This window comes from Falco biarmicus, chromosome 9 (genome assembly GCF_023638135.1).
Source record: "Falco biarmicus isolate bFalBia1 chromosome 9, bFalBia1.pri, whole genome shotgun sequence".
NCBI classification, from domain to species: domain Eukaryota; kingdom Metazoa; phylum Chordata; class Aves; order Falconiformes; family Falconidae; genus Falco; species Falco biarmicus.
The window spans coordinates 9,884,874-9,910,390 of record NC_079296.1 but is presented as its reverse complement, the minus strand read 5'-3'; the positions used below and the strand labels follow the sequence as shown (position 1 = coordinate 9,910,390).

Below are 25,517 nucleotides of genomic sequence, written 5' to 3'. Positions count from 1 at the left end.
AGTCTGGCTGCTTAGACAACAGGAGCAGAGAAAAAGTTACCACAACGTTAAAACCTCATCACTGGTTTTCTTTAACCATATCCCACCCTACAACAGTGGCCTGGAGGGCACGGATCGGAGCCAAGACTCAGCACACGGCTGGACACCGCTACAGACTCAGACTCCCCAACCCCATCCACCCTCCAGCACTCCCATCCAGATTCCAGCTGCTTCCCAGGGCAGCGTGATGGCTGAACTGACCCACAGGGGCAGCTCCCGAAGCTGCCTTCAGTAAGAAAGCACTAAGGTGTATCCACATTTGTTAAATACGTGTAAACAGGAGAGGTTTTGTTTGTAAAGCGGCAGTGCTAAGAGGAGACCCGGATACCGATGAAACCACGCTGTGCTCATTCTGCTTTGCAGGATCACTGCTGCAGGTACCAAGGCTCCGGATTTGGCTGGCACTTTTGTTGATGCAAGACGGAGACAGCTTGCCTGTTAGCAATGCTGGCTCCGCAGAGCTGACAGTAATAAGAGTCCTATCGCTGGGAGATTAAGTGGATTACGTGACGGGGGGAGGTGGGGAAGAGAGAAGGGTAAATCCCCCTCCCTGGCACTGCAATCCAGGCAGGAAGCAGGGGAGGTGACGTTTGACTCAGTGCATCCTTCACGTTATAAAAAGCTGCACCTCTGCCCCTCCACTTGCTCAGCCACCCCTCGGGGACCTGAGGACACCCCAGTTTGCACACAGCCCGCCCACAGCGCACAGGCAGGCACCATAAATAGCACGACAAGCATCCCTTCGCGTAGCGCTACAAAGGCAAGTCAGGAGAGAACTGAGCGATGGCTATTTATACACGTTGCCCTTACAAAGAGGAGCAAGCAAGACTTGCTCCTTCCCATCACCCCACCCGGAACAACCCCCCGGTGATTTCCCTCCTCGCCCCCCAAACCCGGGTTATGTAGGCTAAAATGCAGCACCAGGTCCTGTCACCAGGTGGAGGCACAAAGCCAGGCACTGCCCCCGCTGCCGGCACTGCTGCCTGCAGCGCTGGGACAGGCAGAGCAGGGCAGCTCCTCCTGCCCCCTCCCCGGGCAGCATCCCTCCGTGCAGGGCAGCAGCTGAGATGCAGCAGGTGCCTCTGCTTGTCGGCTACGGGGTAAAGTCTGGCTAATCCGAATCGCTCAACTAAGCCAGAGCTTGGTGCTGCTCCAAGGGTTTCTGCCTTTCACCGGGCACCGTTCAACTTTGACCTTATTATCATTTCACTTTCGGAAAGTGAATCAATAAAGTGGAATACGTCAACTCTCCCGCACAGCTTCTGCATTGCGCTAAGGGGACTGGCTCCACCTGAAAGGGAGAGGGAGCAAGTCCTGTCACTGCAATGCAGACAGAAGGCAGATGAGAGCCCCAAAGGGCAGTGGCCGCTGAGTTTTCACCAAGACCTGGAGACTTTCCAGCTGTCTGACCTGCAGAGCCCCAGATGAACACGCAGGCAGTGATTTCAAGTCTCCTGCGAGGAGCATGAAACTTCACGAGCTTTCCAGGACCCTCAGGAAAAGCTCATGGACTCCACAAAGTGAAAGTTCCTCTTCCACATTACAGGCAGCATGATCCAACAGGTCCTTTCGGCCAAGCTCCTACCCAGCTCACGTGCACCAACAGAAAGTCGTGCTGGAGGTGAACCTGCAAGCATCTCACGTTCACAGTTCCTAACCCCCTGCAGAAAGCCAGGGGTCCTGAAGGTTTCTGCCAACGGCAGCACCAAGCAAGGCAAAACACTCTCACAGCAACGTGCATGGCCAGCATCACTCGCAGAGGATGTGGTTTGGCTGTTGGAGCCACCGCGTGACTCGGTGCCCTGGCACAGTTTCCACACAGGTAGCCCAGCCTCAGAGCAAGTCACCAAGTGAGAACTGCCCACAGGTCAGCACGGATGACCCCGACAGCTCAGACCCAAGCACCCTAAGACCTGTTGGCTCACGGCGTACCCAGACTGGCTGTGAGCCCACCTGGGGCAGGGAGCAGCCTGCAAATTCCTCCCACAGCTCCTGCCCACAACAAACTGCCCGTAAGGGCTAGAAAAGGCCATTCCTGCTCTTCACAGCCGGTGATGAGTTTCAAGACCAGCCATCCCAGACTAAAGCTGTTCCCCATCCCAGTGCACGCAGACCGAGGGCACTGCAGTAGCACTTGGCTTGCAGCCACGAGAGCCCAGACCTCTGTCCTACACCAAGCAGGCAGCCAGGAAAATGCAGTGAGCTCTGTTCTCCACTCCATTAAGGAAAGAGATGCTGCAGGCAATTAGCAGTAGCTCTTGTTTTCAGACCTGCTCCTTCCAGCCCACACTCTTCTTCCCCCAAAGAGAGGGAAGCATCTTTATGCCTGCCCGGAGATCCTCCAGGTACAGGGAATTTTCCAGCAGGCTGGACCGAGCACCCAGGTCCTACCCACAGGTGCAGCCACCACTGCAGGCGGCTTCACTTCTAGCACAGCTAACAGCCAGCTGCCCACCGCGCCCCAGCATCCAGCTCAACACCTGCATTTCTTGGCCTTATTGTGAGCATGGAAGCTGTTTGGGCAGGTCACTGGTGGAAAGGCTATGACAGGAGCAGCACCCTCAGCCCTCCACCTGCCTGGGGACCCCCAATCCCAGCTGCAGGCACCCTTGGAGCTCCTTCCTGGGCTCCTGCTCATCTCTCCTGGCCAAAGCTCCCCCAGCACACAGTGGAGGCTCCATGTTCAACTTGCCTGGGATTACAAAGCCATTTTGGTCTTCTGCCATGTGTCTGGTGCCTTTGGCAGGTGGAAAGCTGACAAGTCCCAAGCTGAGTCTCCCCTTACAGAGGGAAGGGAGGTGGCAACTACTTTTAAACTCTCCAGCTGGCAACTCTGCTCCTAAAGGCTGAGCTTCTATTTCCAAATGCTGACTGGTCTTGATATAATGGGGAAAATCTGCAATTTCCCTTGTCCCAGCCACCCTGTGAGCACAGGCAGGGCACAGTCTAACCTTGTGCCAGCACCCAGGCACCTCTCTTGTGGAAAACAGCAGCAAAAGCCACCTCGGCTCCCCGCAAGGGACACTTGCAATGCTCACTCAACCTGCACAGCCACCACAACAGCAGGACAGGGCCAGCATGCACAGACAGCATGCAAAACTGTTCTGCCTGCCCAGCTGCATCTCCTGTGCAACTCCAGCATCCAGGCAGCAAGGCGGACACAAAGCCCATAGGAAGCTGCTCATTGCCCCTATCCTTCCAGCCCTGAGAGCTTCTAGGAAAGATCCAGGACGTTTAATGCGCTAATTTCACTTGCAAATTGACTTTGCAACAGAGACAGCTGTTGACAGCAGGCAGAGGTGAGATGGTTTCCTCCAACAGCCACCCCACCACGCAGAAACCCGAGGGAGGCAGCCCTGCCTGAAAGCTCCTTTCCAAGCTGCTCCTGAACCAGCAGCTTTGCCAAACGAAGCCACAGTGTGTGCACGGGCAAGTGCAGGCCAGGGGTCCAGCATCGCTCGAGGGATCTCCCAGAGCCCCATGCAGCAGGCTGCGATGCTCTCGAGCAGCTTGCAAACACACTGCGAGAGGAAAGGGCTGTGCAAGCCACCGCAGCTGCGCTGAGCCATTACCTCCCCATTGCCAGAAGCCTGAACAAAGGCCATAGTGTGTTCAGCCGCAAAAAAGCTTTTCCTGAAGTTTACACGCAGCTAAAAATACCTTGAGAAATCCATTAGGCAACACAGGCAGCTGGATTAGCAGGGTTCTGCTGTGGGGCCATACCTGCAGCAGCCTTTCCTCCCGATAGGAACTGAGCCAGCAGACTGGCTGCCTCTGCACGGCCTTTCGAAACATCCTCCCTAAAAATTCCTGGAGGGAAAGGAGCTGCTACCCCAGACAGCCTGGAAAAAGAATAAACTCAGACAAGCAGCAGCAGCACCAACAACATGCAAACGATGCGGAAGAGCTGTCTTACAGTGCAAAGCAGAGTGACCTTGGAGATTTCCCTGAATACAGTGGAGATCTGTCTGGAAGCAAATGGGTTCTCCCGTTCCCGGCTCAGCTGCTCCTCTCCGCTCCGCACTGGGATGGGGGGTTGTTCACTTGCACCAGTGGATGTGGAGGAGGCCTGGCCGGACCCAAAAAGAAATGCTTTGATCCAGAGAGCTGATGCTGAGCCCTCTGCCGGGTCCCCAGGAGGTAACGTGGTGACACAGCCAGAGCCTGATGGGGTTCCCCTGCACGATCAGAGCCTGCAAAGCATTGCCAGCGCTGGGGAGCATGGCCCCGAGCCCAGCCTGCACGGCGCGACAGACCTCAATGCTGCAGCACTGTCCCACAGCACCTGGGGCACCTGCGGTCACACCGGTGTGCAGTGGAGGGACAGAACGGGTTTTCCCCAGGGCTGTATGGGGCTCCCAGGCAAAGTTCGAGCTGAGCATGTCCCTGAGCCTACCCAGCTGCTGGATGCACCATTCCCTCCTGGCACACAGCTTTGCTTTGACCCACAAAGGTTTCTCTACGCTCACCGCAAACCAGCATGCTGCTGCACAACCACATGGGAAAACACGACACCGTCATAACTGTGTGTGGGTGAAATGACCACACGTCTGTATTTACACTGCTAAACAAATGATCCAAGTTGGGCTTACTCCGCCACAGCTCAGGTGCTGAAAGGCTTTGGAGCCTCTTCTGAGCAGTGCAGCTTCCCTGGCTCCTGGCTGCCAGGCACCTGCCCAGGTGGAACCAGCAGCCAGAGGAAGTCACCAGCCCTCCAAAACCACCATCCCTCCGAGAGCAAGGGGAAGCTGCTGCCCACACCCTGCCCTGCCAGCAGCCAACCGAGGGCTGGGAAAGGTCCTCTGGCAGCCTCTGCCCCCACATGAGAGCAGGGCAGGGCTGGGCTTCAGGAGAAACCAACACAGGCAAGGACACAGAGTCCGACCTGCTGCATCCCACCTGGGCTTCCCAGGGCTGTTTTGCAGCTTTCTCAGTTAGTGGCCCATGCAAACAGGTCAGTCTTACAGTACTGGTGGGGCCAGATCTGCCTGGGCTGCATGTTCAAACCAGTGCCACCGCAAGGACATCTGCCAAACGCCTCCTCCCAGCCTGGCTCCCCCAGCCTCAGTGTCTCCATCCCTGGACAGCTGGAAGCCACAGGCAGTCACAGCCATCTCCCTGCAAGGCTGGCCGCCACCACAACAAAGCCAGGACCTCCAGGTTGGTGCCAGCGGGGGAAGGCACTGGAGAGAAGCCATAAGAGGGCTGAGAGATGCCTTGGTCACTGATGCACAAACACGACAGACTCAAGACGAGCCACATTACTGACCCCTGTGAAATCTCATGCTCTAGTGTGCTGGGAGAGACAGCCCAGATGTCTGAGCCCACAGCAGGCTGCAGGGCCAGGCAACGGCAGCGCACGGTACACAACACACACCTCTGCCTTGGCAGGCTTCATCCATGGCTAGACTAGGGCAAAAAAGATTAATATCTGTGTATTGCTCCCTCTGTCCTCCAAAGAGGAGGATACTATTTGCTCCATAGCCACAACTAGGAACCTGGAAGGTGTCCCTGCATCCCAGGCACAGGAGCCAGGCAGCAGCCAAAACAGGGCTCCTGCCCCGACCTCCGGCTTTTCCAGCTGGAACCTGCCAAGCAGACAGCAGTGGCTCTGCTCCCTCCTGCTGCATGCACGGATGCTAGAGTGGGAACAAGCTGCGCCTTTGGAATACACATATTTTTTGGTTCTTCTAGTAGAGGAACAGCAGGGTGAGCCATATGGCAGTTTCTCTCTGGCTACTTAGCGAGTGATGCATTAACTGTGCTGGCCAAATCGTGTAGTACGGAAAGGTACTTTGTGCCTGCTGGTCCCCCTGCCATCGCCTGTAGCAACAGTCTTCCTGCTGCCTAAAATCAGCCTTCCCTCTCCCCTAGGGAGGGTGAGCTCCTCCAAAGGTGCTGAAGACTGACGCCAGCGTTGCTGATGCACAACTCGGGTACTTTCCTCTCGAGGCTCTCCAGGCAGCAAGCAGGAAAGCAGCAGGTTTGTGTTTTCCACTTTCGGGTGGAGAAACAGGTAGCCCTGCCTCCATGCTGTGCTACAGGATACCGACTCCTCAGCTACTGGAAGAACCATCAGTCGCTGCAGCCCTGACAGCCAGCACCCTGCTCACCACCCCTGCCTTCCCATCTCTCCCTCATCCACCTTTGCAGGGCAGAAAAGTGAGTATTAGATGTAAGCAAGGTGGTCAGAGCTCTACTAGCTTGCAGGAGGCTGTATCAGAGATCAGATGGGAAGCATTAATTTTGTCTGTGTCAGGGCACTTCAGGCAATGCTGGGCTGTTGCAGCTTTAGCATGAGGACTCCAACTCGGCCTCTAGTGGATTAAACTCATACACGAGATTACAAACTACAACAAATGAGGGTAAACACACACACTTGCTCGTGCTATCCCTGCAGCAGATACAGGTGCCTCAGAGGGAGCTGCTGACAGTCAGAAGAGTGACCTGCCAGCAAGCACAGCCATACTTGCCGGGGAAAGATTCCGTATTTAGCTCAAATTAGTTTCGCTCAAACAAGCTCTCAGGCCACGAAGCAGCACTTCAGTGAGCAGAGCTGCCGTACAGCAGCAAGGGAGCACTGTCCCCAGGATGATCCAAGCTCCCGTTCAAAGCAGCAGCTTGCTCACACCGGCTCTGAACGCACACAGACACGCAGAAGGAACAACAGCCAGTGCTCCGATACGGTTAAAGCAGCCAAGGTAAACCTTTCTGTAACACAGGCGGGAGAGAGGAAGGAAGAAAACACACAGGAAAGACCAGCACTGAAGCTCGGGCGCCACTGCTCATAAATCTCTGTCAGCCACTTTCCGTGAGATTTTCAATGAATTAGCAGGATCTGGTGGTATGGCAATGCTGCAAAAAACGCTGAGGATTAACAGTGATCTATTGAGGCAAGAAACTGGGAAGCGCTGAGGAAGCAGCTGTGACCTAAAGCAACTGCAGCTCCTTCCGTGTGGTTTTCCTGGGCTGACCCTGCAGTCACTGCTCCAGAACCCTTTAACGGCTCACCACTGCCCACGGGCACCTTCCTGCTCTCACCCAGCCAGGGGCTGCCCAGGAGCATCACCTGCTGCTTCACTACCTCCTGCTCAGTGATTCCTGAGCACAGAACAAGAGACAGAGTCTCTCAATGCCTGCTTAAGTCAGGTCGCCAAGCTCCTGCAATTCAGCTGCAAGACAGGATCGTCACCCTATGCCAACTCTTGGCCATGAAGGTGTTGTGCCAGTCCGGCAGAGAACCCAGAGAGGAGGTGATGCACAACTGCCCCTTTTTAGCAATTTGTGCAAGAAATCTGCCAGCAGAGGAAGCGCGTGGAGCAGCCAGGAATTCCCTGCAGCGCCTTCTCGCTAGCTAACAAGCTGCCAAAACTAAGGTCAACTGGAAATTACAGCCAGCTCCCTGCACGGGTTCAACTCAGGTACAAGTAGGATTTAAAGGAAATGAAAAAAATGAAAGTCTGCCTTTCCATGCACAACCCATCCACAGGGCCAAAAGCTGTGTGTGCCATCGGAGATACGGAGTGTCCAAAGAAAACAGCCCCATGTGGGTACAGGCACACGACAGACCTATTCCTCGGTGGCTGATTAAGGCCAGAGCTGCAGCAGGGGAGGGAGAGAAGAGCAGGAGGCCTCCGCAGAGCTGAATTACTCCATTATATAGGATCAAGAGAAGCATCTCTCTGTCCAAGAGCAGCGGGTACAAGCGGTGCTATTTTGTACTCAGGGCAACTGGCGCACTTGATCTCCTGCACTGCTGACACCTACAGAAACCCAACACCCCCACACTCCTATTGCGATTCTTTACAAAAAAAGGACCCAAGAAAAAACAGCACCAGGGAATAGTCGAAGTACAAGTCAAACTCAAGCCAAGTGGGAAAAGCAAATCTCCCCATCAGCCTCCCCTCCAGGAAGCAAATAACGTGCCTCCCCCGAGAGCCACCGGTGGGCTGGGTGACCTCCCCAGTGCCGCAGTGTGCTCTCCAGCAAACACAGCAGCCAGAGGCTCCAGACCAGCTGGTATATGCTCAGCACTTTCCAGCAGCTTTTATGTCAAGAGCTCGAGTTCATGAAACCGCTGACTTGTGTGTTATTGCCAAGGCTACAGCGCAGCCCTGCACAATCCCCCAGCAGCTCACGGGTGCCTGCTGCCTCCGGCTCCCGCTCGGCACCGGCCAGCCCAGCGAGAAATTCCCAGTGCACGGCCGCCGCACTGCTCGAGTGGGGACACGCACCACGCCAGCACCGATGCAAGCAGGGTCCTCTGTAACAAAAACACCGCTCGCCAACCTGCGGATGCTCCAACGGCAAGGCTGAGTCTTCCACACCCTGGATGCTGTTCTGAGGGTGGGAGAGAAGGGGAATTAAGGATGAGGCCAGTGCCTTAAACAAGTGCCTGACATTGCAAAGCGGGCATCTGGGCTATTTCAGGGCTCGCCTCATTTCTCATACAACGTACACCATTAAAAAAAAAAAATCAACAAAACAGTGGGTAATAAAAGCAACAGCTGACGCTACAGAGGATGAGCTGCCCCCTCACTTATTTCAATGCAACGGTGTGTGGGTGGAGAAGTGCCGTGTCACTCTTACATGCTTAAAGAGCAATCTAAGGCTCGATAGTTCCTCTCCCCTTCCCCCCACGTCCTCAAAGAACACAGATCATCGTTTTTTGAAGTTACTGCTCAGGATGTGGGAAGGGACAGAGCGCGGCGGGTTGTTTTTCAGGCTTTCAGGCTGAATCCGCCTCGCTGCACCGTCCTCCAGGTGCCAGCACCGCTGTGGCCCCACTGGAGCACTGAGACAGGCAAGATGGAGATTTGTTGGCTGCATGGCCTCAGGGACACCTGGGATCCTCCCTCAACCTAAGCTGATGCTGTCAGGCTGGATGAGCCCTCTGCAAGAAGGCTGGGGATGGTGCCAGCAGGATGCCTGGCATCACCACCCCCTGCCCCAGGGCACAGCCTGGCTGCCAGTTACCTCTTGAAGCGGGGACACGCTGTTCCCCCTTCCTTTTTTGTTTTCTTAATGCACAGGTTCAAAAAGGAGAGGTAACAGCATTGCTGTAAGGGGACACACACAGAGGAAGAGAAGAGCCCTCTGAGGCAGAAGCAAATTCCTCCCCTTCATTCATTCGTTTTCCATTTGTGCTGCTGGGAGGTGACATCTCCCTTTGTGGATAAGACGCTCTTGCAGAACCACAGAAAGGCAGCACGTTGCCTCCTGTGGTCCCTGCCTGCCCTTCTGCTGTTTGCTTTTCCAGGCGTGAGAAGGATGGGTGGGCACAGCCAGCCCTCACCTGAAAGAAGAGGGCACGTGTTCACCCTGGGTGGGTTCTACACATTTTTACGCACATGGTAGGACATCCCATAGGCCACCGCAGTATTTGTCCACAGCGGCAGTAACCTTTGCTCACAGAGCCTGCTGCTTTTCACCGGTGGCTGTCAGATGCTGGAAGGGAAGGAGGCACGTGCTGGGGGTGAGCAGCCCAGCTGGCCCCATGCTCCTTTGGAGGTCCTTGCTTGGAAACGCTTCCAGCTCCCTGAACTCATCTGCTCCCTGGGCTTCCATCAGCGAGCTCAACACCCCGTGCCCTAAGGGTACAAGCCTGCCTCAGTTTCCCCTCCCAGCCAAGTGTCAGACCTGCAAGGGAGGCACCCCAGGGAGCACACACAAGCACTGGCTGCAGCTCCCCAGAGGCAACCGCTTTTCTGCCAGACACCGGAGAAGCTCGTCGCTGCTGAACACTGCTGGCTAGAGGCACAGGGAAAGGGACAGCCCTGCTTTGTGCAGAGCAGGCACCCAAGGGATGGTCCACCCGCCTGAAGCTCCTTCACGATCTGTTCAGGAAAGGCTGGGGCAGCTGAGAGCTATTCCTGGGGAGCCTAAAACCACCACGGCTGAGTCAGCACCAAGGCACTGCCTGCACCAGGTCACTGCATGACTGTCCCAGCGAACCCCTGCCACTGCCGCGCTGCACGTGCCGTGCCAGGATGCTGTGCTGCCAGCAGCCCTCGGAGGAGGAAGGCAGGTAGGCACGTACGGAGGCACAGACACGGAGAAGCAGCCTGGCTTCCCTTGCTGCTCTGCCAGCCCAGACATGCATCAATGCCACCACGAGGGCTGTGATAGCCGTTATCTCGCTTCCCCACGACACAGGCTGGAGTGCTGCCAGCCCCCAGGGCTTTTGTTTCCATATCCGCACAGGCCAGTGCAGCAATTGCAAGGGACGGTTTCAAAGCCATCTCTGCTGGAGGATTCGGGTCCAAAGGCAGCATCAATACCGTCCCCTCGCACATACAGCCCATCCCTATGTTCTCACAGGGGCCCAGCCACCCTGCCTGAAGAAAGACACAGGACAAACATGGCAAGTCCAGGACAGTAACTCCTGAGCTTGTACCAGTCACGCAAAGAGTAAATGCCCCACGAGCACTGCCCTTGGCTGCCACCCCACGCACAGGGACTGCCCGACTTCTTATCTGCTTCCCTGCAGCTGGAAGCCAGAGGCTGAGAGCTCCCATCAGTTGGGTCCACTCTGACACAAAAAGCTGAAGGGCACAGGTCAGTGACCGTAAGTACCTGGCACACTGCTCCAGACTGATTGCTGGTAGCAGAGACCAGGCTTCACCCCATAATTGCACTGCAGCTTTGCAAGACAGGACAATGATGCCTCAGATTTTCCCTTCAATTCATTACATCCCTGGTAAGTCATGCACTACCACTTCTTGCCTCGCTTGCCTGGAGCTGTGGTAGCTCTGGAAGACTTCAGCTGGCCTGTTTTGTCCCATCACACTCCAGACGGGCAGCTGGGCAGCTGCCAGCTCCACGACTGGCTCCGGCACAGAGCGAGCAGCCCAGCCCTGCCACCCCATCCCTGGTGCCTGCTCAAGGCTGGCAGAGTCTGCAACACAGTGGCTGACAGATAGCAGCACTGCACTGGGTGATACGCAAGAGTCTGGGTCCCAGAAAATTGGAAGCCAAAAGATTAGGGCTTTCCATGAACAGTTTAAGAGCTGGGAATACCAAATTGTGGCTGTCTTTGGAATTCGGGCTTTCAAAGGGGGCGTTTCAGAGCCATGAAAGCGTGTAGCCATTACTGCATTTTCCTTCCATCCTTCCCAGTCCACACTGGCCCTAGCTGTCAAGGGGATGGCTCCCATAGGGAACCTCACAAGGACTGCTGAAGTGACCATCAAAATCTCTGAGGGGCTGCAAACCAACAGCACACCCACCTCTTCACACTCCTGTCTCTCCTTGTTGGCTTTTGCCACAGCTCAGCTTTACCAGGACATAACTGACCACAGTATCACAGCTCTCCCTTGAATCATTAAATATTAGAAACAAAAAAAAAATAAATTCGGAAGGTGCATTTTTCAATGCAGTTGCAGGTTTAAACCTCTCCAGGAGTCCACAATTGTTTGCAGCCTCCAGCTCCCAACTCATCTAAGCTCAATGGCCCCCAGCACCTTATAAAGCCTCCGGGATTTTGCTATCCTGACATTCACAGCTGGGTGCTCTGGCTGTGCTCAGTGCTGCATTCAAAAATCAGGAACAATTCTCATTGCCCTCCCAGGCAGTTCACCTCCAACTGCAGCCCCTGGGCTATGAGCCAAGCCAAGAGGCAAGCCAGCCAGCTGTCTCCCTTCTCCCGGGCCTGAGAGCAAGCAGTGCTCTCGCCAGTTGCTGCGAGGATGAGGTCAGTCTCCCCTCAACGCTAAAAGCTCTGCTTGAAAAATTGTTGAGCTAGCAGGAACTGCCACTTCTGTTCTACCCGTTTCCTGTTATTAGATAAAACGGCATCAGAGGGCTGAGCTCCTGCTACCCCGGGGCTTCTGCCACGTTAGTTACTGCTACAGCCACTGCCTTCAGCAGGTGAATACTGGCACATCTCGATTTCAACAGGAGCCAGGGCACAGCATGAATTATTTGTGGTAAGGCTGACCTATTTAACAGCAGAAAGACAGCATTCATTCCAGCCCAGATTCCCCAGAGGCTGCTGGTGTCACTTTACCCCACGGGATAATACAACCCTGTTGCTATCTCTGGGCATCTCAGCTTGCGAGGGGGTGTGGAGGCAAACTGTCCTAGGCTGCTGCTGCCATGCTCTCAGCATCTCTCTTGGAGGACAAGTGCCACTTTCACATCTCTTTCAGTGTAAACTACTCCTGGCCCACAACTGGCTTCTACTGACCAGCTTTGATCAGTGTTTTGTGACCACCACAGACAACATACATAAGAAGTGGAGCAGAGTGAACCCACAGGGCCTTGAAAAAAACTGAAAGTCACGGCTGGCAGCTCCGTTTCAGGAAGACGAGGGCCAGAGGATGCAAGCAGTGTTTGCAGGGTGGTGGCCAAGTTCTGCAGCTATTCAGGATGCCTCTCAGCACAGCTCCTTCTAAGCTCTTGTAGTCTCTAATACTGGCTCCCATCCTCCATACACAGACCAAGCCAGCCTATGAAGGGGTATTCCACATCGAGAAGATGCTGAAGTCTTGGTGACACTTTTCTGTAAACCATCTCAGAATCACAGATCTCCACCGCATCTTTGCAGACCTTACCTTTGTCTGCCAGAGACAGCGTGCTGTTAAAGTACTGCTCCTCCACGGTCCATGCTGTGTCATTGATCTTGTTAGACACCCCACAGGATCCAACACAGCTCACCTTGATGGCTGTTGAGAAAAAGCACACACATAAGCACCGGCAGAAAGCAAAACCTCAGGTTCAGGCTTGCTTCAGGTACTGTATATGGACTTGTGCAGCAGTGCCTCATGAAAACCCATACAGGGTGGAAAAATGGAGCAAAGGAATCAGGTCATGCTTTCATTTCAGAAGCACGTTTTCCCCTTACTCACAGCACTATTGCACACTCCCTGCTACCCCCGTGCTATTCCCAGGTATTATCACCTTTCAAGTCCTCGAGCTGGCCTCCTTGCACTGTGAAAGCCTTTAACAGCAGTGATTTCAGCTCCCTGAGCAGCAACCCTCTCTCTAGTTTGTCCCAAATGAAGCAATATCCCCCTTCCCGATATGCGCATCAGCCTCGGTGCTCAGGCTGACAGCAGAGACCTTTGTGGCAGTGATGCTCTCCTATACGCATGGCTGTCACATTCCAGACTGGGATGAGTGGCAGTGGGCTCTGCTACCTCCCACCACACAAGTATCTGGGCATCCCAGCAAGTGTCCCACCATCCCTGCAAGGAGAGATACATTGGCACGAGCCCGTTAGCCTGCTAAAAAAGGTGTACAGCCCTGTCCGCAGCAGCAGCAGAGAGCTGGACCCCCCAGTACAGCCTGAACAAGCTCAGCTGCTGCTTGAGTTCACAGCCCACCCACCCTCACAAGGACATCCCCAGCTCGTGGGACACTGCTCCCATGTCCCGGGGTCAGCCTCTGCTTCAAAGGACTGCAGCAGAAGCACTTTGGCCATTAACGCTCATCCTTCACCAGGACCTCCAGTCACGTTGATAAGCATGTTGCTTCTCAGCAGCCAGACACCACTTCAAGTGAGTGGCTTCCTCCTCCTGTTAGAGACACAGGGCTCTCAGCAAAGCCACACAGCGAGGTCTGGAAGTATCTGACCCTCCCAAAGCAAGGACAGTAATCTAAGCTATGTTTGTGTCTTGCCATGGGAAAGTCACCCCAGAGCTCACCCTGTGGCAATGAGCTACGTGGCTTTCAGAAGAGGTACCCACAAGACATTTTCAGTTAGTCTTGGCCAATTCATGGGAGGTTGAAATCGAGCTCTGATGTCGACACTGCACCTTAAGAGACAGACAAACGTGACAGACTGGCCTTGGTGCACAGCACAAGATGATCTGCTGTGCTACCCCCACGCAGGGAGGACGCAGGCAGACCTGTCGAGACACAGACTGGGCCTTCAGGGTTGTCCCAGCCTGAACATCTCCTGTCCTGATTCTCACCAGGTTTTGCAACAGCTTTAATGGATCCCACAGAATTCCCTCCCCAGATTTGCCAGATGAACAGCTCTGCTGGCAGGAAGGTGGCAGGCGCTACCAGACAGACTCTCTTCCCATTTCACCCATCTGCTCCCTTGTATTCAAGCCACATCTCACAGGAAGCATCTCCCTGGGAGAAAGGTGGCCAATTTGCGTTGGCTTCGGAGCTCTCCCCCTCCCCACTGCACAAGCCTTCTCAGCCATGCGCATCTCACCACCTCCACCCACCTACCCAGACACCAAGGGCTGCAAGTGATGCTGCTTATAGCCACCTCAAACAGCTCTCCAGAGCACCTGCCTGGCCAGTGTGAGCTTGTCCTCCACACCGACTCAAGACAGGGTGGAAAGAAACCCAAACCCAGCCCTCTTTGCAAGGGGAATGCACAGCCCTTACCTCAGACCCCTTACTGGTGCTTTGCTACATGCATTCAGGCAGAATGGTCTCCTCAGGGCTTAAAAGCCTCTAATCCCACAACGAAGAACAGCCTCCCCCGTCAGATCTCCTGCCATACCTTCACGGCCTGATCACGACTTTGAATACCAGAGCCGGTTGCAGTCAAAGTGCTGTTTTATCTCAAGGGCAAAGGATAAGCAGCTCCAGATGCCAACTCTCATTAACCAAACATCAATACAGAAGCAAGACACGCTGGCTCACTTGTTTTGTGTCTGTGATGTGCATCGGCACTTCCAAGGCAGGGGGAGAACAGGAGAGCGTGGCCCACAACAGGAGCTGCCCACATCACGGCACACAGCCCACCCGGTCTGAGCAGACACAGGACCCCTCTCAAAGCAAACCACCACACCGAACCTGCCTGCGCACCCCCGGGTGACATCCAGTCCTCTTCTGCCAGCTGGCAGAGCCAAAAATCACATAGGGGTCTCAGCACCAGAAGGAGCAGGGAGTGGTTTCAGTAGGGTGGCAGCCTGTGTACTCACACGCTGGTACCAGCTCTCACGCTCCCACCTTGGACATCCCACCACATGTTTGGGCTCACAACAGGCCTGTCCTGCTCTGAGTTAGCACAGACAGCTGCTCCACTCCCACATTTTCACATGGGGGAGATGCGAGTGAGAAAAGCCCAACCAAGAACTGGGGAACGCTCGCATCCTTCAGGAGGAACAGCCCCTGAACAGCTCCCCCCCAGCCTCCCTTCGCCACAGAAGTTTACAGATCACCACCATCTGTTGCAACACCCAGATAAGGGGATGATGGCCTTGAATTCAAGCCCAAGCCCGCTTGCTGCATTGCGGTGCTGAGGCATTCCTGTTCCTGGGAGGCAGGTGGGTGGGCATGTTCGAACACACACACATGTTATGGCCATCTCCCTTCCCACGGCAGACAGAGACTCAGCAACCAAAGGCAATGGGTTTGCAGCCTGACACTTGGAGCCAACCCTTGCCTGGTGGTCCCTGCTGCGATTGTGGACCCCCCCTATAACCCCCCATCAAAGCTAAAGTCCTTATCTAAAAGTCTCACTGCAGCTAGATAACGAGTTCTCTATAGCAGGCACAGGAGCTGCCAGCTCCCAGGCTTCTCAGTTAACCACTGACACCCCAAACTGGTGTGGTCACAGCCAGCCTCTGCCTACAGAGGAGGGATGGTCCCTGGAGGAAGAGCTCTGGGGTTCTCAGGGGTCCCAGTCCCACATCCCCACCGAGGACAGCCCTCTCTAGCCATGTTCCTGACCGCCACACTCCCTGGGGCTGCCATTCCCGGTGCGTGAGGGCAAGCAAAGGGGCAGAAAGCTGAAAAGCTTGAAAACAACTCCATAGCAATGGAAAAACTCTTCCCTTTGCGCTCTCCAAAGCCGCTAGCGTACCATTACCAGGCTCACCAAGTCATGAGATGTAGGACAAGCCTTGGAGCAGTTCAGGTGGCAGAGGATTTGTTGTGGAGCATCCTCTCCAACCTGCTCCAGAAACATGAGCTCTCTCTGCCTCACTGGGGGAGAAACGGAGCAGACGACAGCTCTGAGCTTACACATTGCCCTGCAGCAGAGCTATGGCCAGATATGGGGATCACGTGTCCCAGCTCATCCCCCTGGCTCCTGGAAGTGCCAGTGGACTAACTCACTCCCCCTCGCCAGCCAGCCCCCCACAGGGTGGGCAATGCTGGGGGGAGCCTGAGAGCCCCCCCATTTCACCCCCACAGCAAGCCCCAGCAGGAAAGCCTGGCAGCTGCAGGGTTCATTTCCCCCCAGGTTATCTAGGAGGTTTCAGAGGTGCCCAGTTCAACAGGTCAAACCATTCATCTTATTCCTAACCAGGTTCTGGAGCACCTAACCGTGTCAGCCTCTCCATGAGCATCCCATGGGCAAAGCAGGACACTGGGGACCTGCCCAGCTACTGTGTATGGACTCCTGCCCACAATCAGGAGGAGGGCAAGGGGCAGCTGACAGGCACAACTCGGGCACGTGGGCCGCTGCAAGCTCAAACCAGCATTGGTGGGCCAGGTCTGGCAAACCAGCACCACTGGAGCTGCTGCAACTGGAGCCAACTGAGGTGCAAAGCTTGTCAGCCTGTCAGGAGGCTAAACGTGCTGAGCCTTCCCAAGGAAATCTCTGTGCCAAGCTGCAGATAGAGCAATTAAAGGTTACTACATCAGAACAGGCCAGTTCCAGTTACTAGAAACCCATTAAAAATGTCTCTAGAATCCAGTGCTACCAGCGGCCCCAGTTAATACACTCTTGCTCCATGTTTATCCAGGCTGCTTTGAATAAATACAGTCAAAATAAGTCAAAAAACTGTACGGGAAGTGGAAGGGGGAGGCAAAGAACAGCAAGCAGAGAAGAAAAGCATTATGAAGCCATGTAGAAGGCAAGAGCCCTTCACCCCTGCAGTCCCCCAGGGATTCAGGGAAGCAGGCAGCTTCACATCCAGCCAGACACATCTTTAGCAACACGCTACAGCACGTGCCAAATGCTGGAAATAAAAGGAGACAGCTCAGCCATATCCATCTCTGCATGAAGTAAAAATAGAGATACCAGGAGCTGGGCACGTCTGCCTTCTTCCAAGGTGATTTAAGGAGAGCAGCCATAGACTTCAAATTACTTTTTCTGGTGACCCAGTAAGATGGCCTTCAGTGGGGAGCTGGTGTTGCATCACAGGCAAGAGGAAAGCTGAGGACAGACATCCCCCTCCCCTGCCAGGGGCAGGCTGTGTGTGGACAACCCTGCTGCCAAAATCCAGTGACGTGCTGAGCAAGCAATGTCTCACCGGCCACCCTGCACTTAGCAGCAGCAGGGCCAGTCCCAAGTGACCACCCCTGGCTTCAAGTTGCTTCTGTGTCACACACCTGCTGCAACAGGTACAGGCAACAGACAGCAGCAGCGGGCAGGAGGTGCTGACAGCTTGGTTGGTTTGGGTTTTCTGGGGTGGGGAAGGGAAGCAGCAAAAACCATGGAGGGTGGTGGCTGTCGCATTTGGCAGCATCTTATGCAGGACAAACGGACTGTCCCGTCATTCCCCTTCCTCAGCAAGGACAGCCAAAGAGCTGGCGACTGAGCTCTGAAATGGCACTTAGGAAAAAAAAAAAAGCCCTGGGCTTTTGCCAGCTGAAGCCTGCTTGAGTCAGCACATGGCCCCAGCTGTGTGTTGGACCCGGAGGCTCCAGCCGTCCCTGCTGCAGAGAAGGAGGCGCCCAGCCCTGTGAGAAAGGGACGAGATGGATGGCAAAGCCACCCTGTGCATCTGTAGTGACCGCACACAGCACAGCGGACCGGGGCGCACATTTGGAATGGGCTCAGAGGGTACCTGGGGACTGAGACACCCTTTGGGAAACTTGCGTGGGACTGGATCCAGATAACGGGGGAGAAGAGGCAGAGGAAGCACTGTGGGAGACAAGTGAGTCTGCATCAGAGAAGTCTTCATTTCATGGAAACCTGCCACGGGAAGCCAGATCCCCCCTTCCTCATCCCCCTCCATCAGAGCCTCGGCAGGCAGCTGTCACCACGTTTTAATTAGATTTCCTCAAGCTGCCATCTGTACATCCAGAGCATCCCATGAGCTGGGAACGAGCCACCTCTCCCCCGCCCTGGCCCTGCATGCCCCAGGGGTCAGAAACAGCCCTGGGAGAAGGGGATGATGGATGGCCCTGAGCCCCAACCACTCCCTGACCGATGGCAGCGGGGATCTGCCCTCGACAGACTTCATGGGCTGTCACAGTGGCAGCAGGAGGCCACCTCAACACACAGCTCCACCTTCGAGTGAAACCTCTGGGTTCAAGAAAGATCATGAGTTTTGGTATGCCCTGAGGTCTTCTGGCCCTGTAAAGCCCCTGCCCTGGATCTGGATGAAGATGATGGGTTTGAGGTTACCCACACTGCCAGTAAAGTGGGACCAGATGGTACTGGGAAAACAGAAAGCCTGGGAGACAGCAAGACCCACAGACAGAGCAAGTTAGTCTCAACTAGTTTGTAGAGACTGGGCAATTCCTAGAAAAGCTCCCTGGAAAGTGGACACCAAGGACACTGAGAACCTGAAGAGGGGCAGGATGAGGCCTTTGTACTGATGGCATTTACACAGCAACACACCAGTACAATGCCGGACACAAAGGGCTCAAGTCTGCTAAGCAGGAAGGCTGGATGCTCACAAGATATGCTACTCCCTCAGCACCCAGCCCTCATGCACGAACATACTGAGACACTACTAATTAAACCAGCAGCTCCTAATTAATTCTCAGCTGTCCCCATCCTTCTGGGTCCATCCTGTCAGTTCTCAGAGACACAAATAGTCTTGAGCATTTCACAAGCCAGCAAGGCGTGAGCAGAGCTTACACCAAATGCTAGAGGCAGCAACGAGTCTGGCACGAGGTTAAGGATTGTCTGGGAAGGTTTTAATCTTCTTCCTTCCCAAGAGCCCAGCGCAGGGGCAGAAAGGGGATTCGGCCTCTAATGTGGATGGAGAAGAGTGGTCTAGAAGAGTAGTTCATGCTTTCCGTCTCAACTCAAACCCAAGCCCACAGCCAGGCTCTGGGAGGCGAGTTATCTGGAGCTGACACACATCGAGCAGCATCTCCCACACCAGCAGCAGCCTCGAGCACACAAAGGACTTGGCAGTTGCTCCCTGTGACCCAGGGGACATCCCACCTCCCACAACCAACCAGCCCATCACACAAGTCACACCTAATACAGCTCTCCACTCTGAGGCTGCAGACCGGCTCCCAGCAAAATACTGTGTTGTTGCCACAGTTTGACCCATCTTTGTCCCTGTGCAGCTGGCTGCGGGCAATGCTCCTGCCACACATCAGCCCAGCTGGAGCTCAGGACCACCCTGCAGATCCCTCTGCAGTGACACAAGCTTTGACATCATTTAGCCTCCAGGAGCAAGATCTGCTGCTCAGCCATTTCTTCCTCAGGTTGGCATTTGCCCTCTGCACCCTGCAAGAGGCTGGACCAGCCAAATGACTCACAGCCATGGAAGGGACAGTCCCTCCCTTCCTGGCTCTGACCTTTCAGTGAGCTGATTTCCAGGACAGCAGAGCCAGCCCTGCAAGCCCAAACTAAGCAAAACCCATCCTAAGGGCTGGGCCACAAGTGCCTCTTCTCCCTGGCTGTAGCAACAGGGCTGTATCTGCCTGCTGTCAGGCTCTAGCAGGAGGACGCCGCTGGGTCTCCCACACGACCTGCAGGAAGCCCAGACCCACAAACGCAGCCCCATACTGCAGGAACCAGCTCCTCAACACAGCCGGTGAAAACTCCACCTGTACCAACAATGAGGGAGCAACAGCTCTACTAGGAAGGCAGAGCGCCCACAGCCATTATTTTGGCTGTGCACGAGTTATTTTAGCCAGAGTCCAACTTGAGGAGTGGCACGTTCACACAGGTAGTATCGACACATGGAGGATGTCCTCATTCTAGCAAATGCAGAAGTCTCCAAAGGGAGACTGGGCAGGTGTGTGCCTGTAGAAAAGCAAAGCAGCAAATCTTCTCAGAGTCCTCCCCCAGGCAGGTTGATCCTCTCCGCTCTTCAAGCAGTTTCTTCCATCAGGTTGAGAGCAACAGGGAAACCTATACTTTCCAGCTCTTCCCCAGAGTAAGAGGTCAACATACACCCCAAGAGGAGAAAGCAAACTGTTGGGTTCCCGTTTAGAACAAACTCCTGTTCAAACAGAAGGCTCCTCTCCCTTGTAGAGCTGACAGGTTTATTTATAGCATCACAGTGTTTTATCAGCACGTTGGCTGCCCTCAGAGGAAGGGGTCATCTCAAACATCTGGAATGAAATCCCCAGCTGAGCACATTTAACAAGACTGTCTTTGCACATGTCAGGCTGTGGGTGGAAAACTCACTGGCAAACAAGGCCACACGGGCTGTGGGAGGGGGATGCCCACATGCCACAAAGCCTGTGCCTTGGATCTGCCAGTCCTGCTGCCAAAGGCAACAGCAGCTCCTTAGCAACAGGCATCAAACACTGTGGCATCTGTGTGGACCAACAGGCTGCACCCTGTCCTGCCCTTCACCCCGATGCCCACCACATCACTGCTGCCTCAGCCACCTCACTGCTCACCAAACGTGCTCCAGAGAGGACTCCCCCAGCATCCCTTCTCCAGAACTGCCTCTTGCAAAAAAAGGACAAGTTTGGGGTTTTTTTTTTAAGCTTCAGATTGATGCAGGTCCTAGCGCCGTGACAACCCAACAGCCTGGGAAGAGAGGTGTGGGGAATGGGGTTACTCTGCCTTGAGAGCCCACAAGGACAGAGGTGGCTGCACCGTCACAGCCAGATAGCACAGAGCCCATGCGCGCAGCCTGGCAGGGGTGTACAGCCACACAGCTGTCCCTGCCCTCACCGTGCCACCTACCCTGGCCTCCCCACTGCAGGCACCAGCGCCAGGCTGCCCACCAACGCACCATGGCCTTCCCACAGGACAGCCCGGGCTGGACCAGGGACAGGCAGCATCCCTCATTAGTGGCTACAGAGAAAGCAGGGAAGAAAGTCGTACCTCGGACCCATTTTGGGAGCCCAAACTCTTGCCCCATCCTAAAGAGGTAGCACGGCCCTGCAGAATTGCTCCATGCAACACCTGCTGCCACACACAGGGCTGGGTCAGCGACGCCAGCCCTTGGGTCCTTGTGCAAGGAGAGCAACCACACACCACCACAGCGTGCCGAGGGACCAGCCTCTTCCTCCCAAGCCACGATGGCATATGCAGACACCCTGTGTGCTGGGAACAGCCAGAGCAGACAGCAGTACAGGAGGCACTGCGAGAAACTACGGATTTGGCAGTAAGAGGCAGATCTCACAGCTGACTACGAATATCCCCATGCCAGCCACCCACCTCAGCCACACTGCCAGCACTCGCTGCCTCCTCTCCTAAGATCTATTCCTCTGAGTATCAGTGGGGAAATGCAGAGAGGTTGCAGAGGAGCAGAAGGCTGGTGGAGATAGCTGCAGCGTTTCATGTGGATCTTCAACCACTCTGCTGTGTGAAGCCAACTTTCAAGCTCAAGAAACGTCTTTCCTTTCTACTTCTCTGGACTGAAATTCAAAGGGGAAAACTCTGACCTGTTTAGAGACCAGCATGCCTGTCCTCCTTCTAGAGCTATGCTTGAGGCTCGCTTCTGTTTGCCCCATCCACGAGACAGCCGTCTGTGCTTTTACTAGGACAAGACAAGCTCCAGGCCGGGCTTGTAGCAAGTCAGACACCGGCAAAGAGGAGCTCAGCTTGTTACCCAGCAGATCTCTGCAAATAACATGACCTGTCACTGCCTGCGCTCCCTCCTTCTCGCCCAGCGCTCGGTACAGCTCGGCATAGCCCAGGTGCAGCCCAGCTCCTGGTCTCGTCCTTGCCACGCTGCCCCGAGCAGCTACACCCAGCTCTGCGGGGCTGCAGGCTGCCTGCCAGCACCAGCACCTCCCAGCAGCACATGCTGCCAGCTTGGTACAGAAACATCTCGTATTTAGGATCTCAGTGAGGTCCAGGAGAGTTTTACTTACAATCCCCTGAACAACACAGATCCTAATTCACTGCCAGCCTTTTCAGGGGACCTGGGCCACTTAAACTTGCTATTGTGAGCCCTGGACAATGCGAACATAAGCAAGCTGTGCTCTTCAAAGAAAAAACAAGGCTGTACACACATAAGCACTCAGAGCATCTTAATCTTCAATGTTTGGCCCCTAGAACAGCCCTGTAGGAGGAGAATGCAGGTCCCAGATGCCCAATGTGGAGCAGAGCCAGCAGCTCGCCCCAGCTCACAGGAATGCTGACGGACACCAGGACTTGCCAGCACTCAACACTTCAGCCAGCCAGGGACCACAGCCACTCTTCCTCAGGCTGAGCAGCACTGAAACAGAAGAGCAGAACCTCTTTTTTTATAGCTTGCCCAAAGTGAAGTAGGTTTCCACCCAGCACTTAACACTACTTTAGGCCAAAGCAGTTATGATATTCCCGTACACTTGACTTGGCTGTCTAAAAAAGGAAGAACCAGGCAAGAAACCCCACCACAGTCCACCACACAGTGCTGCAGGTCCCAGGAGGCTTTTGCTGGGTGTGTTAACACCAGTCAGGTTTACGCTGTAACAGACTGCCCCTTTAAATTCATTCACAAATTTGATTGTTCTTTGCCAGCAAGTGCAAAGCCAGGCATCTTCTCCCACCTCGCTGGCAGAACAAGCCAGCGATTCACCTGATACAAGGAGCAGCCAGCGAGGCTGAGCTCTCTGATGTCCTGGGAACACACCTCTGTTTGCCACCACTTCCAGCGCTCTGCTCTGTTCTTCCCACATCTCAGAGCAGGTTCAGCGAGCTCTTCCCCCCAGACAGCCCCTCTGCTCCCACCGCAGGAGCATCACCCCTCCACACTGGGTGCAAAAGCCACTGAAGGCAGATAAATAGCCGACTGATCAGGTTTCTCTACTTACCACAAAGAGGTTGATTCACCAGAGCCTACTCCCTTCTCAGGCTCTTTCTAAATAAAGGCTTCAAAGACTTCTGGAAATTCATGCTTAACAGGCTTACTGTAATGCCCGGGTACAAGGGCTCCTGTGGGCCAGACTCTGCTGCAGGACTGCGTCATGCTCATTTTCTTCTGAGACTCCCCGATACACTTGTCTAGGAGTTAAGGCTACAATAAGTCTTGTTGGCTGATGCTCATTTTGGCAGATCCTCACTGCCACCCACAACACAGCTCTCCCAGTCTTTTCAGCCACGGCCAGCCCTGCAGATGCAATGCAGATGCTCAGGAGAGGAGGTGACGCCCCTCCATCACCTCCTGGGGCTCAAGGGATGGATCCCAGGCACAAACTCCCCAGTACCTGGCCTCCGTCCTGAGAAAAGAACACTTGCAAAGTCAGCTCAGGACCCAGTCAGCCAGGAAAAGGTCTGTTACAGGCTGGACAACCCCCACCACGTGCACCTGGGGCTGAAAGGATTCAGCAGAGACAATATTGCCATAACCAGGCATCCTGAGCAAGCCTCCGCCTCCAAGGCACTGAGAAGGACTAAAGCAGCAAGTTCAGGACTGCTCAGCCACCCTGGAAACAACAGTTTCAGCATGAGGGGTTGGAGCCCGCATACAAGGAGAGAAGCCAAGAGCACGGGGGACAAGCAACCACGCATAACTGCACCAAGGCCCGTCCACCCTGCGGCCACCCCTCCTCCAGGTGCTAAACTCGTGAGTCAGCAGCTAGAATTTGCTGAGACACCTCCAATCGTCTGCTTCAGCGCTGCTGCAGCTCCCAAGCACAAGCCCGAAGCCAACTCACCTCCCCCTAGCAGGAGAGGTTTCAAGTGCCTTTTCCTTAAGAGTAAAGCAGTAAAGCAACCCTGCGTTTTCGTGAGCCCTCATTTCACCCGGGTAGCAGCGCAGGCAGGTCCTCCAGTGGGGAGGAAGGAAGGCACAGCATGGGATGGCATGACAGGAGATCCCAGCCACCATGCCTCACCTGCTCCCCGCTGAAGACTTCATACGCCACACCGAGCTCTCGAGTATTGCTTTCACACGTCTCAACTGTCAAGAAATCCCCCCGCCCCACCATCTCCAGAGAAAGCAGCCAGAATCCACTTCATTCTGCATAATAGCTGCTCCTATGATTTTCTGTGATGCCATTCAATACAAGCAGCTGGATTCTCTATTTATAGCAAGATCATCAGTTTGGAAGGACAACTTAGGTTCTTGTTATTACCACAGCACCAGATACATAACAGATCTCTGCTATGCGAGGAGGGCTACAAGTTGGTACGACAGTCCCTGTGGCCAGGCTGGACACCTCCAGAGGTCCAAGCAGACAGAAAATGGAGCATTTGTGACCGAGAGCTGCACCCTGGACCTGACATTCAGTCCCGTGCTGACACTCCCCATCAAGGCGGCACCAATTCATTCCCGCACACATGGAGCTTTCCTCCCTGAAGACGCTGCCTTCCGAGCTAGTTTTATTCAAGTGTTATTGTAGGGAGCATGTGGGATTCAGGCAGGCGCATTTGGGAGGGAGGGACAGCAAGCTGCAGCAGCATTGTTACTGTTGGCCTGAGTTGCTAAAGCCAGAACGACCGAGCACGGTTCCGTCAGCAAGAACAAAAGATTGGAAGTTATAAGCATTAGTGCTCCAGAAATGATTCATTCTTCTTGGAAACAGCCTTTTTGCTACCTACAGATATGTGATAAGCTCCACTTTTAATCAAGGTTAAGGTGCTCAGAGGTCAGGGTGTTTTTAAACTAGGTGTTCAAATTATTCCAGGCTGGCACTAGCTTGTCACCCTCACCTTGATGAGAGGGTCAAAAGTAGCGTCCACCCTTATCTCAGGACACCCCCCATATCCTCTCTGCTGCCATCACCCAGCGTCTCAAGGTCCTGATACACCTGTGGGAGTTAGCTCAAGGCATTCAGTTCAATCACAGGGCTCTGACCCACCCCTTCAAATGGTCCCTGATGCTGGACAAAGTGGTTCCCAGCCACAGCTACCCACCTCCTGGTGTAAGTCCTCTGTGCACAAGCTTATTCACAGCAAAACCCCCAGCTCACACTTGACGCTGGCACCTCACCAGCTAGTTTTAACTGGCCATCAATGAGACTTGGGGGATGTGGAGTTGCTGTTAAAAAGCCATCTTGAGGAGAGAGAAGCCTGCACATCTTTGTGGTCTGAAGCCATTTCACCTCCTGTTTCAGATCCTGGACATGACACAGGGACTCTGAGCACACACAGGCACAACTGTGCACAAGGTAAAACTCTCAAGACCGGCCCTTTGCTCATTTTCTCCTCTCCTAAGCAGTTTGCACTTTTACACAAGAGATGGGAAGAGCAACAGATTTTAAGAGCAGCACAAAGAGGTAATTAACTTCCACAGCAATCCCTGTTGCCAGGCTTCAGAGGTCACAACAGTAGCCTAAAGGCTGTGTGCTGGATATCTCAGCAATCAGCCCTCAAGAACAGAGGCACCAAACCAAAACCCAGCCCCTGGCATGCTTGCCAGGCTGTTGCAGAAGCAGCTGCCCTGAGCAGGAGGAGTAAAGACTTGCCCCAGTGCCTGGCAGAGCACCTTTCTCTACGCTTTTGCACAGGTCAGGTCTGCAGCAGCCCCGCAGCACAACCC

At 54.6% G+C, this 25,517-nt stretch overlaps 1 protein-coding gene across 2 annotated transcripts in view; it reads right to left on the bottom strand.

Moving 5' to 3' along the window:
- Nucleotides 1-25,517, bottom strand: part of ARRDC1 (arrestin domain containing 1) — a 39,633-nt gene that overhangs the window by 8,909 nt on the left and 5,207 nt on the right. For both annotated transcript variants that reach the window (XM_056352112.1, XM_056352111.1), the window contains exon 2: nucleotides 12,594-12,704. In XM_056352112.1, coding sequence (XP_056208087.1) covers nucleotides 12,594-12,704 — 111 coding nt within the window. The remainder of the gene's footprint in view (nucleotides 1-12,593; nucleotides 12,705-25,517) is intronic.